Source organism: Embiotoca jacksoni, unplaced genomic scaffold, assembly GCF_022577435.1.
Source record: "Embiotoca jacksoni isolate LCO1_2020_lvr unplaced genomic scaffold, fEmbJac1.0.p SCAF_15, whole genome shotgun sequence".
Classification (NCBI taxonomy): Eukaryota; Metazoa; Chordata; class Actinopteri; family Embiotocidae; genus Embiotoca; species Embiotoca jacksoni.
In genome coordinates, this window is record NW_027185285.1 from 11,970,446 (window position 1) to 11,985,157 (window position 14,712).

Genomic DNA, 14,712 nt, shown 5'->3' on the forward strand with positions numbered 1-14,712 from the left:
TCAGGCTGAAGTCTGCATCACCGACTGAGAGCCGCGATCTCCAAACTTTCTCCCAATTCAACGCCTGCGCAGTCAAAAGAAACTCCCCTCCATCTGGCTCATGTTATTTTGTTTGTGTGTCAGCCATGGAGGGGAATCTGCAAGGAAGCTGCAGCGACGTAGCAGCGATGCATGTGAAGACTGAAGCCGTGGACGAGAACACATCTGCGCTGGTTTTGGGCAGTCAGGAGTCGCCTGCGCCCTGCGGAGATACCGCATGCAGGGGAGGAGGAGGAGGAGGAGGAGGGGAACAGACTGCAGAGGAGCTGGCTGACACAGAGCTGCAAGCTGCCACGACAAGTACTCCTGTACTACTGTGTGAGTCCATCATGTGGCTTTATCTCTCTTTTTCCCTTTTATAGCGAAAAATCAGAAGATCTGGGGGTTCATTTCCATGTCAAGGTCGTCTTATTTACCACATTTGAATTGCCAATATTAAATTGGTTGCTTAATCAATAGGTGACATGTCTTTGTCATCAGATTCTGTGAGCACAGACCGGTTCTTCACCACATCCGGGGATGGAAAAACATACCTGAAGATTGCTCCAGGTACATAAGCTTCAAAGTGAGAGGATCATGCAAGTTACACAAAACATATACAATGAGAATTCTCTGGTGAAAAGAAGAAGTATTCAGATCTATTACTATAGTAAACGTAAAGTGAAAATCCTGCATGGAAAATCCTACTGATGTAAATGTACATAAGTGTTAGCATCAAAATGCAAAAGTATTACAGTAAAAGTACTGGTTTGGTCCCTCAGACGGTTATATATTTTTTTTATGACATCATTAAATTATTAATGTGTCAGCAGCATGTTGCTGTTGTAGCTGCTGCAGGTGCAGCTCGTTTGAACTACTTTATATTCAGTTTTATTTACATGGACAGCAGATAAATGTGAGGGGTCGTCAGATGATTACTGGGAGAGGAAAGAAGAAAAAACAGTTCTGATCCTCAAACCTGTTTTTAGTTTTTGTGCTTTTCTCCAATCTTTGATTTTTTTTTTTTTTTGTGAGATATTGGATCATTTGGACATTTATTGAAATTAAAGCTCGGAGGGGAAAAAAAAAAAAATCACTACTTGGTGAAGCTTTTAACAACACCTAAACATGTGGGACCGACTACACACCGATTTTTGTAAGAAGTCAAAACACAAACAGGTTGAAAACTAATCTTTAACAATGTGTCGTATGTCAAATCTTCATGTGAAAAATAACTGAAGCTGTCAGATAAATGTAGTGGAGCAAGTACAATGTGTCTTGTTGAAATGTAGCAGAGGGAGAGTATAAAGTAGCATCAAATGGAAATTCTCAAGTAAAGTAGAAGTACTTAATAATTGTACTTTATACAGTAAATGTACTTAGTTACTTTCTACCAATGCTGGCAGTGCCCTCTTTAAGGCAGTGACAAGAGCGGTGAAAACTATCACAGAAACCGTCTCATGAGAAATGACAAAAGTTTTCCTTCAGGAGAGAATCGTGTTCGCAGGGCGTTTAAACTTTTTTACCATACAGACAGGTCTATGTTAGATATATCTCCGTCAAACCCATCTACATAAAATGATGCAAAGTAATCAAAGCCACCTTTGTTCTGTTCCAGCTTCAGTGATGCCACCTGCCTCGTCAGAGAAGATGCTCCCCTCTGGCTCGGATTTCTCCTCCAAAGCCGTCCTGTGTCTGATTGAGGCGGTCGGGCGCCGCTGGGGTCTGTATGAGACCCGGGAACGCTCACAGCTCTTCCAGAGCGTCCAGGAGGAGATGGCCTCCAAGGGCCACATGCTGCCTGTCGAAAAGATCCGCCGCAAGTGGAACAACCTCATTGTCACATACAAGAGGGTTAAAGACCGCAGCCGGGAGACGGGACACGCTAAAACGTCGTGGGAGTTCTTTGATGTAAGTCCAGCAGCAACAGAAACCGGGGGACAGAATAAGTGCTTCCTTCCTGCACTTTATCAAACACCACACAATGACATTTCCTCCAAAGGGGGAGCAAATAAGTAAAGATATAGTATAGAGGAAAACATCAGGCACTTCTTGTATCCTATTCATAATTTTATAGAAGTTAATGTAGACCTGCAAATGGCTCAGGAGAAAGAACTGGATCGACCTAGACGCTGACACTGGTACAATATGGCTCAAAAGAAAGCACAGACAACAGCAGGATACCGCCACAGCATTAGTACGAGGCCGGACCAAAAAGTTCAGAGACTTCTTCTGTGGCGCATGAATGGTGCGCGGCACTGTGACACATGCGGAGCAACAGGAAACTTTGTTGCACATGTTTTTGTGACCACTGGTACTGAAACTTGAGCAGAGAGTGCACATCAAGGTTAGTTTCAAATCTTTGAGTAACAGAAAGAAGTTGCAGAGAAGCAAATGCAGGAGTAGAGGTGGCGGCAAGCTATGATTGCTGTGACTGAACTTGGTGTTGACAGTCTGACCCTGGGGGACGAATTCATGGTGTGCAACCCTGAAAAATGTCAATTCAAACCCACCTGGTTGCGCTCATGACCGGATTTGCCTTTTTCAGTTTTTACCAGTGACATTCTGCCACTCTTGAAACGTGAATGATACTTACCTCGCTTGACTCATGGCGCTATTGCCGTTAGCTTTCTGAAGCATTTCAAGAGTTTGACACAAAATTTGATGTCCATTGAGAAATCGCCATGCGTCTGGATCAGCATTCACAAAAACGGGTGTTACTCAGGTGCTGATTTTGATCAAGTGAAAAAAACTTGGAATACTAATTCCCAAAGGTCATAGCTTCCTGCCGCTCCGGGTACTTCACGGTGCTGCTCACCATTCACGCACAACAGGAGCAGACTCCAGACTCTTTGATCCACCCTTGTATACTGTATGAGGCCTGATGTTTGAGTCGGCTAATCCGTCACGTGAAGGGTCCTTGTGCTGAGAGAGATCAGCTGATCCTCAGCTGATTTGGGTGACACAAGTTAGTACGTGTATTTATTTTTGTCCTCTCTGTCTCTGTGTCTCTTTTCTCACTGTAGTTGATGGACGCCACTCTCTGTGACACTATTGGCACTCAGATCCTCAACAACAAAAGGAACAAAGGCGGCAGCACAGTTTCCACACTGCCTGGACCTCTGACAAAGATCACTGCAAAGCAACAGCAGCTCCCACAGCCGACCACCATCATCCGCCCCAACGGTGACTTTGCTTCAACCGCGGGTGTGGAGTTAGTAGGTCAGGGAGCCGCCACCAGTCAAATCATCAGTAGCACCGCTGCCACTACCTCAATGAGTGCAGCCACCGTTAGCCCGACAAACGCTCCAGAGCTCAAGCCTCTGATTGTTCTCAATGGTGACATTGTGAGCACCAGTATTCATCCGGCCACTATTGTACCAGCGCCATCTTTTATCTCATCACCTTGTTTTACAGAAACGGCCTCCACATCGCCGTCTCTCGGCTCCACCAGCAACACAGACCTCAACACAAGCCGTAAAGCTCCATCCCTCTCACCCGGTGTCATACCCTTTCGCCTTAGTACAGCGCCGCTTACCCACAATCAGAGTGTCCTCGGCCTCTCCTCCTCGTTCGCCCCGACGTCTCCCTGTCTCACGTCCTCTGCCGCCGCCTCGTTATCCGCAACAACCATGTCAGGAACTGAAGGGCAGAACCAGAAAGGAAACAAGGAGCACACTTTGTTCCAGGAGATTCTGAAGCGACAGGAGGAGCAGGCCTACCTGGACCGAGTGGCTCGCCGCCGGGTCGAAGCCAGAGAGAAGAGGCGCGAGAGGAGGGAGGTGCGAATGTCAGAGTCCCTGGGAAGAATAGCCACGGCTCTGGAGCTGCTCTCCTCCAAACAGGACACAGTCATCGCCCTCCTGCAGAGACTTGCTGATCGGAAGTGATTTGGGGCTGAAAGGCTGAAAAGACTCTTGTGTTTTGTCCCAACCTGAAAACATGAAAACGTATCGTGACCCAGCATACAATGCTACTGAAAAGGAGGCTTGCTTAATTGACATAAAAATCAATTAAAAAAATGTACTTCTCACTTTTCTAAATTACGTACAAGTAAAATGATGTTATTGTTCCATGCTTTGCATTTCAGGGTATTACAGTTCGCTGCACTAGCAACCAATAAAATCCTTCCCTCCAAACCCACAGCTAATAAGATTTGGTCCAAACTGCAAACATCTTTTCTTAGTAAAAGCTATTACAAAGTTTAAAGTAAAATACATAATTCCCTCTGGATCTCCTTTTTTTATTAAATAAAATGTTGAAATTACAGTTTAAACTGTGAGTGTTCAGATGGTTGCACATTTTTTGTATAAACAAAATAAACAGAAATCTAAATAAACTGTCTCGGTTTAAATTTGAGTAGTTTTTTTTTTTTTTTGTGTGAATACTGCAAGAATGTGAAAGTCATAGTACTTTCCATGCATAGTACAAGTGTTCAAAGTAATCCGGCCGCTAAATCGTTCATGGACAGCTGTGTGTTGTTTCGACATTGTGCACAAAAGTCTGCATAGTGTCTGTTCGGACTGAGGTGCAGCTGTCTGTGAATACGAGGAGTAAAGCGATGACCGTAGAGTGGAGGAGCAAAGTTTCTGGACAAATGAAACAAAAATCTACCTCAATCAAACAGAGTGGGGAAAAAAATAAGAGCTCATGACCAAAAGCACACCGCCTCATCTCTCAAACATGTTGCTGCTTCTGACAGCAGCAACAGGATGAATTCAGAAAAACAGGAACATTCTATGTCCTCAGATTCAGACAAATGCATGGAAACTCATTGGACGACATTTCATCAGCAGGACAACGGTTTTAAACACACGGCCAATGAAAGCACAACACCTTTCGAGGGGAAGAGGTGGAATGTCCTCGTCTGCCTTGGGTCTTCAGAAGTTAGTTTACTGGGGAATGTTTCTTTTTTGGAACAGTGAACACCTCATGGAAACATAAAACTATTTATTTTACTTTAGTCTTAATTAAAAATTAAAAATAAAGTAACTTTAGCCATCAGGTAAATGTAGTCATAATTCCCTCTAAACTGTAGAGGAGTAGTATCAAAAAGTTTAAAATTAAAATATTCAAGTAAACTTCAAACTGTTACTTAAGTACAGTACTACTTAAGTAAATACTGTACATACTTTCCACCACAGAGAGTGAATGACAAACAAAACAAATGATATTTTTGGCATGGGATCCTGTTTATTCTTAGATAATTCACCCAGATCTCCCAAAGGTTTTAATACCTCTAAAGTCAATGAAGTGCATTCGCCACTAGATGGCGCCTTTTGACTGCTACATTGTTCATGCTCTGCAGCGTGTCCAGTATCGGAGAGGTACAACATATTGCTGTCACATGATATTCAAATAGTTTCCTCATTGATTTCCCCATATGACCCTGACAGTACAACACAACACAAACAACTCAAAGGCCGTTGACACCGAGTGACAGGATTCAATATGTGGCTGTCATTTGGTTCACATGAGATGACAACCAATGCGGCAGAATAGTTGCATGTCCTCCATCAAATCACTGCTCTTTTAAAGGCTTCATTTCACGTCAACTCGTGCTTTTTACGTCAGTACTCATTTTCAGACACTTGAACCTTTGAACCAGTGAAACCCAAATCACTGCGCCAGTGCTCTGTCCTTCTCAACTTACTCTGTATTGTTTCACTTTCAGTTTGCTCGCAGCCGCAGGAAGAAAGCTGGGGCGAGAACTTGCCTGACAAACAAGCCTCTTAATCGGACGTTTAGAATAAATACACTCCAGGCGAAAGCAACGGGTGTAAACACTGACATTACCTGAGCGCACCTGGTATTTGTCAGCTTTGGTGGGAGACAACCGCTGTACCTTCGTCTGCCATGAGCCTTCCCAGCATGTCGAATGTAGAGCAAGAGGATCAGGGCCAAGGTCAGTCTGAAAATGAACTTTAATTTAAGCTTTTTGTCATATTGCAAAGTAAATTGTGTTCATTCTACCTGTTATACCTTCTCTAGTGAGCACTGTTTGGAAAGTAGTTAACGAAGTAGCCTGTATTTACTAAAGTTACGTCTCTAAGCCTATTCAAGAACACTTTTCTGGTACTTAACTTAACTATTTTCACTCCAATACATTTCAGAGGCATTTTTTTTTTTTTTGTACATTCTACTTTATCACATTTATTTGACAACTGTAGTAACTTTGAATCAGTCTTTAAACCAAACACACTGCTAAAGATTTAACCATCCGTGTGGCTGCTGGTGTCTTACAAAAAACCCCAGTGTGCAGTCGGGGTCACATTTCAGATTTCCATGAATTAAGAACAGCTGCACCAAACAGTAACATGTTGCTTACACACTCACTATTCATAATCTAATGATGTCATATATAATGTATCAGTCAGCAGGACCAGACCAGTACACTTACTTTAATAGTTTAACAACATTTTATTGCTAATACTTATGTTTGTGCCTCTTTGTCATTCATTTTGTTTTATGATAATGCAAATATATGTGTGGCACTATTGTGGACAACTTGTACTTTAGTAAAGACCTCACTGTCTGTGTTTTCCATACCATATAATGTGCAATTATTATCATTAGCAACAGAGGCTGAATATAAACATACAATGTTGATGAGCAATGATGACGAATAGGAAATGAAGGTGAGAGAAGACTGTATGAACCAAAATGATTGTGTAATAAGAGTATTTGTCATTTGTTGGATTTGCAGAGCGTGTGAGGATCATGCTTCTTGGAAAGAGCGGCGCAGGCAAGAGTTCAAGTGGGAACACCATCCTCAATAAACTGGTGTTTAAATCAGACATGAAGCTGAAGAGAATCACTTCCTACTGCGAAAAGGAGGATGGGACTGTTGAGGATACGCCCGTCTCTGTCATCGACACACCGGGGCTTTTTGAGAGAGACACCAAGAAGGAGATAACTGTTCGAGAGATTCTGAAGCGTGTGAAACTCCAGGAACCGGGACCTCACGTCTTTGTGTGTGTAATCCCGCTGGGAAGGATGACTCAGGAAGATCAGAACACCAACATGCTGATTGAACACATGTTTGGTCCAAGAGTGTGGGACTACACCATGGTGCTGTTCACCCACGGGGATCGCTTGGAAGGAAAAACAATCAACGACGTCATCACAGAGAGTGACGAAAACCTGCGCAACTTCATACGCAAGTGCAGCGGTGGCTTCCACGTCTTCAACAACAAAAACCTGGAGGACCAGACGCAGGTGATGCGGTTTATGGAAAAGATCCAGACCCTGATGGCCCTGAATGGAGGGGGTTACTACAAGACAGAGCTGTATCCCAAACAGGAGAGGAAGATCAGGGAGAGACAGCAGGACATCCTGTCAGAGAGAAACGAAGACATCAGCAAGAAGGAGACACAGCTGAAGGAGCATTTCCAGGACGAGGAGCTCAACACAAAGATCAGGGATCTGTGGAGAAAAGAGGAGGAGGATGCAAGAAAAGCTGCTGAGCGTAAGAGCGTCATGGCCGTCTTCTTCTCTAAGGGATCCATCCTGTTGGTGTTATTAGTGTGTCTACTGATAGCGTGGGCTCTGCAGGTATCAGTTGGGTGGCTGATACCTGCAACAATCATTTGGATTGTGCTCTTCCTCATTGGGATGTTTCCATCTATTCCAGAAAAAATGTCATGGCTTGAGAAAAAAATGCAATAGGTATGCTTTCAGATAATGGAGCATTGTTAGCAATTAATAACACCTCAGTGATGGTCATTAGGAATGTTATGTATTTCAGTCCTAAGTAACTGCTTGGTTATATATTGCTTTAGTCCACAAAGATAAAATGATTTACAGCCTTCTCTGCTCCTCCATGATTCAAATTGAATTCATCAGGTAATTCAACTGTATGCTAAATGATAATTTCAGCTATACGGTTTGAGGGGAGTTTAATGTTTACTGTTTTATTTTCAATAAATGTAATTATTTGATGCATCTAGTATTTTTTTTTTTTTTTTTTTTGCAGTGAAAATGGGACAGCCTTTGTAATGTGACTAAAATAAAGGCAAATGATCTTGCGTTGATAATAAACACAAACTACTATAACTACTATAATGGTTTAAATAGAAGAAACTTGTGCTTTTGTGTCCTTCTATGTAGCATCAGAGTTACCCCTTCCAGGACGTCTGATTTTCATGTTACAGCGCCCTCTGGTGGTAGTTTTAGCGGAACAACATGGCTCGGTGGAAGTCCGAGTCAAAGTGCCTGAATCATTTTTTGGGAGTGTCTACAACTCTTACTTTCTGTTTCATTTCTCATACTCGGGGACAGCGGAGGTAAGACACTAACTTCTTCTGAGGTTATTCAGATGTTGTTGTTTTTTTGAACAAATATAAAGTTAATATTATGATTTTATGTAGCTTTGTGTCGATTTTATGGTTGTTTTATGGTGATATAGCCGAACAAACAGACATACGTTTGTGTGCAGATAAACATGCCCGTCAGTTCCACTCAGTGATGGATTAAAGTGTTATTGCACAAAGCAAAATGAAAATAGTGCATCAGTGCAGCCTGTGAGAGATACATAAGACTACATGGGCTTTATTCCGTTTTCCCTGTCAGATGAGGCACTTTGGATCATTACGTTTGTCCACAATGCCACATTTTGCTGTGTGTGAAGTTATGTGGATAAATGTCTCCCTCCTGTTTTAGATTCGTTAGTTACAGAAATAGGCGTGTCACCTATAGGCCAATAATATCATGATAAAATAGGCCTAGTCAGTGATATGACTGTAATGTGTTTGGTACCCTTCGGGAGTCATCCTAATGCATTTATGAGGCCTTCAAAACATGAAGACAGAACTTACCAGACACTAGGCTGCGACTGCATCTACGTCTTAAGGAAACAATGGGCTACCTGTGCCCATTCTCTGCATTTTAAATTCAAAATATTGCCTATAATTCACCTTTACTGCTGGGTTCATCTAAATAGCCTGTAGCTTCTGTTGGATGCAGGACTGATCTACTGCAGATGATTAAAAAACCTGCACCAGGTGTGTTAAACACAGTATCTACATCTCCGTATAGATAATACTGATGTTAGAAGTTACATTTTAAGTCTCTGGATCAGGCGTCTCCAACCAAGTAGACCTCGATGTACCAAGTGGATCGAGAAGCTCTTAGAAGAAGAAAAAAAGGTTGGAGACCCGAAAAAAACAAACAAACAAATAATAAATAAATAAATAATAAAAGCATGAAAACTATTGCCAGGGGAAAAGTTAAAGACAAAAAAATATTTATTGTTTCCCCTATTCCTACCTCCAATCTGTACAAACCATTGGAGGCCCACTGCACTTCCTCACTGTCTTGGTCTCTGAGTTGTGGAGCAAAAAGGACACAGTGTAAACAGACAACAAGGACTGATGCTGACAACTGTTTTCTTCAGGGGCTCACCAGAAGCACCGGTGTCATGAACTGAACCTGGATTTGTACTGTGGTAGGCAAATATTTTTTTCCCCCTGCTTCACCCAGGTTAACAAAAGATGTAGCACACTTTTCAGGACAAAAATATTGTCTTGCTCTTTTGTTTTTCAGATTGGGTCTTTAAAAAGGTTTGCTCAGATGTAAAGCAGAAATGCATAGAATAAAATTATGAATTAAACAACATAACTAAAAACTGCGATGGCAGTCTAAGGGGAAGTGTGTATCTACTTTAGACAGAAGAACAAATGGAGAGGAAAAGAACTCGGTTAAGAGTCATTCATGAAGAAGAAGAGGAGGAGGACGACGAAGAAGAATGGAGGGTCAGAAGAACAAGCCTAAGGGAAAAAAAGAGAATCAAATACATTGAAGATGATGTTGAAGAGGAGATAGAGGACGAGGAGGAGGAGAAAGAAGACACGGAAGATAAACACAACCAGATGACACCAGAACATAGTGAGTGTTAAAAGTCCTGTTTTACAATAAACACTCGTATCAGATTTTTAAAATAGGTTTCCATAATCCTGAAAACAAATTCCAAGCACAAATAGCAAAATAAAATATTCTTCTGTAGAGTTCTGCTAATTAAGATGCTGGAAATGAACATGTGTGTAACACCTGTGGCATTTGTGTTGATGCCAAATCTAGGATTCTTACCTGTAACCTGTGGAACCAAAAAAGGTGTCCTGGATGTAGAAAAGCTGGACAGAGGTAAGCACATATAGTTATCTGAAAATAATACATGCCATGGAAATTGTTAACTTTTTTAAACTATTGGAATGAGCGAACACTTGATCTTACGCGACACAATGCCTTAGAGATAAAGGTGACATACTCATGCAAATGCGACATAAGGGCTTATCAAGTGAGCACGTCCCTTCCTCCGGTGTTTCCTCGAGTTAGGCCCATGACACCTCGGGAAGGTTCAACTGTAGTCCGGGCGTCCCCCTTAATACCCACCCACCACTCTGCTCTACCTTCTTTACTTCCCAATTAGTATGAGTTGTGCCGAAAGCAACAAGATGTCACCTGCTACAATTACGATGGATTCCAATTGATTTTTGCCAGTTTCAAGTTATTTCAGAGAAAATTGTGGGTTTTTCTTTGTAATGTGAAAAGGTACCGACACAATCCTTCCTGCATGTACAGTATGTCAAAAAGACCAAATAAAACTTCATAAAAAAGACTAAACAACTAAATGCAATTTTCTCAATCCTTTGATATTTTCCATACTTATTTGTAACTTTTTGGTATGTAATGTGAATGCTTCTTTTAGGTGCGGCATGTATTATCTGTGAGGGCTGCTGGCTTACTCCAAATGCCTTTGAGGACTTTGGGGGGAGAAGCGCTGCTAAAAAATGGAAAACAAGTATTTTCTCTGGAAATAAATCTCTGCAGTTTTGGTTTGAGGTAAGGTACTTTTTTCTTTTCATCTTTTATGTACTTTGGTTTATTCAAGAAAATCTGACTACAATAAATAAACTGCCAACTAAATTATCACAGCAAGGTCAGCTTGCCACGAAAGGATATAAAAAGAAAGGAACCACAACAACAGAGGTAAATGAGCACTGGAATACTGTTTGCAAAATAAATTCATGCAACTTTGACAGTGCTGCTTTTTCTTTTTCATTATTCCTCTCACAAAAGGAGATCCTGCCATCGAATCGTGAGCCAGTGAAACTCTTTGAAGGTTTGTCTGCAATTTGGTAACAGTAACTTAAACTGAAAAATGAAAACATTCATCAGAGTGCATGCCAACATAATATTATTCATTTGAAACTAGGTACTAATTAATACAAAAATCCTTAAGTGTACATATTATTTTATCCCTAAAGTGTCAGAAAAACAATCTGTAGAGGAAACTGAGGAAGAGGGTGTTAAGAATGAAGAATGGCTTCAAGGCTGTGAAGACCTGGCCCTGGAGACAGAGGAAGAAAGAGCTGGGGCGGAAAATGATGTAGAGGTTGTAGAGTCAGGAGATACCAAGAGCAAAGAAGAGGAGGAACAAATGGAAAATGTCATTCTAGGTGACATTTCTGACAGGAGTCATCATCTGTAGAAATAGTTTATCATTGAATTTAATGTTGTCATATTAGCATACTAAGTTTTTTAGTTGTAGATGTATCAGTATCTCTCATTTTTTTTTCAGAAAGCGAGGAATTGATGATTTTAACACACGAGAAAAGTCGATTTCAGAAGAAAGCAAAAGTTACCATCTGCAGGCTTCCACAGGTAAGATGGAGGGGTGAGTGTTAGTATGTGTCAAAGCATTTCTCTAGTTTTTAGCCTGATGGTCTGACGGTTTGATTTTCACTCCATTGTGCTGGCATGTGTGGCTCCCATGTGAATCCTAATGACTTTGTATAATATCATCATCAGGTCAAATTTTGTATTTGTCAAACACTTTGGTGTAATAAATAGCTACAAAACTAATGACACAACAACTTGTGTTTTGGTCCTTTAAGCAAATGTCAGCATGGTAATATGTCCGTGTTACTACATTGCCATTTGTGGACACACTAGTATGCTGATGTTAAGTGCACTGCATGTGAAAACTTCTGCCAGTCATTATGCTGGCAGGGTTACATTAGTACCGACCTTACTGCAAACTGCATTTTCTATTGACTTTGTACACAATCACCTCCAGATTGTAAAGAGAATCTGTTCACTCTTCACACTGTGCTTGTCTCAGGCCGAGAGTCATCGCCTGACCAACTGCACGGATCATACAAAAGAAGGTGTGTGAATATTATTGTAATAATTGTCCTTGCTAAGCAAAGTTTTTGCCTTGTGAAATATAATTAAGTCTAATTCATTTGCGCGATGAAGCTGAAAGTCAATAAAGCTAACTGGACTTTAACTGGAGCGACTGTGCTGTGTAACCTCAGGTTGATTTGTGTACAGACTGTTGGTGTAAGCCCTTTGCTCAGGGTGTGTGCAGTGAAGAGGAGAGAGAACCCAATGGTTTGGTAACAGGTGACCTGACAAACGCAGCAGCCACGAATGTTGATCCTCCACAGATTTCAGACCTACTAATCACTGGAGTTTACGGAGTAAAAAGAGAGAAGTTTGCACAAAGTTCTGAACGAAAAGATGAACAAAGAGAAAACGAAACTGAAACACCTCATTCTGCGTCAGCTTTCTCGTCCCAAGGCATCATAGATCAAAATAAAGCCACTGGATTAATCAGCACTGCTGACACTGCTGGCCTCCGTACCTCCCCTGTCCTGTTATACACTGTGGCAGAAGCAGGGTTTCCTGGCAACGTGACAGGTTAGTGTCAAATAGTTCCATCAGTTCCTGCATGTTTTTTATACTTTAATGTAACATTTATTTGTATTTTTCTTAACATAAGATGGAGAGTTGGAGATGCTGCATTACATAAAGGAGGAGAACGAATGGGACAAAAAAGAGGATCTTGACATGTCAAGACCTGAAGACAGTGGGCAAACTGGCACAACTGGAAATAGAGATGTGACCTCCAGCCCAGCAGCTCAACTGACAGGTATTCAGGAAGAACTTATCGATTCAACGAGGGAGTTGTTCAGAAAACAAAAAAAAACCTGCTGCTTAATTTGTTGCCTTTTTGCCTGATTGTTTGTACAAGAGCACAATTACATTTTAAATTGTAACTATGTGCCACTTAACTTTACAGATCGTTCTTCTACACCTCAGGTTGGGTATGTACACGACAATCCGGGGTGCACAGATGTAACCCCCTCTGGCCACAAAGCATCACAGCAACAAGCGATGACACCAGATACAAGGTAATCTGGAACGGTCACATCATCTAGTTCAACAAAGATTCTTGATTTGTTTGCACGGCCTAAAAAGATCATTCCTTCTGCAGCATTCCCAAAACCACCCGCGGGTCAACGGTGGCGGCCTCGTCATCGAGCTCCAACGAGGATACAATGGACCTCGATCAACTGAAGAGAGAAAAGATAAAAATGCAACTGAAAGTTTTAAAACTACAAGAGGAATATTACAGTTTGAAAATAAAGGAATTTAAAAAGTGAAACTCTCACGGGCCTAGTGTCACACCAAAACATGGAACACACACGTCAGTCCAGTAGAGGACACTGTGTCAGTGCTGTGTTTCGCCTCGCCTCGGCAGGACAGGGACACTGAAGAAGAAGGTTGGGACGAAGGTCATGTGCTTTTTCATGCCTAAGGGAGGCAAAACGTGACACTGACATGATTGCTGAAGTGGAGCGACGGGTGCGTTACACACTTTGTTGTGACGCCGGCTTAGCTGCACTGGAGCCTGAATGTAAAGTTGACGGTACGGAGGGTTACGGACTGCAGAACAAACTGAACACGAGACGAAGAGGAAACAAAATAATACAAATAGAAACAAATGGATGACAGGAAAAGTTTTATGCGTCATGCATTTATGAGAAGACCTCACTCAAACTTTTGGTTATGGTCATATTAAGTTAAGTGTTGCACAACACACCCGAGCAGATATGGAGAACCACCGAGAGCATTTCATGAATTATGAAAAATGTATCGTGTACACTGTTGTTTTGGAAATATTGCAATATGTAAAACTGGGAAATCATTTACTGGCTCTATTACTGGGCTGAGTTTATATCTAGTTTTTAGGCATATTTTCATGTTTTCAGCTCTTGGAGAGGAAATCCATCTGGTAAAAATCTCTACCTAAACAGAAATGTGGTGAATCCATCAGGAGTATCATTCAGTACTTCATCTGTGTACGTCGGTCAAAACTTTACTTCCTTTTAGAAGATGATAATATCCTTCTTCTTTGTTCGGTTCACATTGCAATAGAAATGTGTTTTATTTGTACGAGATAAATAGAAAAGGTATATCTCATCTGGGCATAAATTCAGAGGTCATTAGTGAGAAAGCAAGTGTACATGATTTGTTCCCTTCTAGCTGAACCACAGCACAAACGGCTTTGTTGTCAAAATGACTTGGCCGACATAATAAAAAAAAAAAAAAGAATGGCAGGTTTCTTCAGTTTCTTCTCTGTACTGTTGAATAAGACTTTGATTACCGAAGCAAGACACACCATGTCCAGGCTGGGAGGAAAACCAGGTGGAGTGTGGGAGAGTTACACTCCTAATTAATCTGCTATGTGCTGCAGAGGGATTTCTCAGGCTATTCGCTGTTTTATGTAATTTCAGTAGAAAATAATAGAGCAAAGGTGCCCTCGGGTTTCTGTGAAATAAAAAATCATATTGAAACCAATTGCAAAAGACCCAAAACAATATTTATTACAGGCTGTTTGCATTCAGA

At 41.4% G+C, this 14,712-nt stretch overlaps 3 protein-coding genes across 3 annotated transcripts; all 3 read left to right on the top strand.

Moving 5' to 3' along the window:
• Positions 1-102: 102 nt before the first annotated feature.
• LOC138198308 (uncharacterized) lies at positions 103-4,351 on the top strand. Its single transcript, XM_069149657.1, has 4 exons — positions 103-357; positions 520-588; positions 1,637-1,929; positions 3,045-4,351. Exons 1-4 carry the CDS (start codon positions 126-128, stop codon positions 3,906-3,908), a joined length of 1,458 nt encoding a protein of 485 aa, XP_069005758.1. The 5' UTR covers positions 103-125; the 3' UTR covers positions 3,909-4,351.
• A 1,181-nt stretch (positions 4,352-5,532) lies between these two features.
• Positions 5,533-8,082, top strand: LOC138198311 (GTPase IMAP family member 7-like). The gene is made up of 3 exons (XM_069149661.1): positions 5,533-5,587; positions 5,693-5,923; positions 6,725-8,082. Exons 2-3 carry the CDS (start codon positions 5,875-5,877, stop codon positions 7,684-7,686), a joined length of 1,011 nt encoding a protein of 336 aa, XP_069005762.1. The 5' UTR covers positions 5,533-5,587; positions 5,693-5,874; the 3' UTR covers positions 7,687-8,082.
• A 1,334-nt stretch (positions 8,083-9,416) lies between these two features.
• On the top strand, positions 9,417-14,671 carry LOC138198309 (uncharacterized). Its single transcript, XM_069149659.1, has 14 exons — positions 9,417-9,463; positions 9,562-9,578; positions 9,684-9,903; positions 10,096-10,158; positions 10,724-10,857; positions 10,951-11,004; positions 11,095-11,137; positions 11,283-11,474; positions 11,597-11,679; positions 12,140-12,185; positions 12,352-12,720; positions 12,803-12,952; positions 13,103-13,214; positions 13,298-14,671. Exons 3-14 carry the CDS (start codon positions 9,696-9,698, stop codon positions 13,464-13,466), a joined length of 1,623 nt encoding a protein of 540 aa, XP_069005760.1. The 5' UTR covers positions 9,417-9,463; positions 9,562-9,578; positions 9,684-9,695; the 3' UTR covers positions 13,467-14,671.
• Positions 14,672-14,712: the final 41 nt, after the last annotated feature.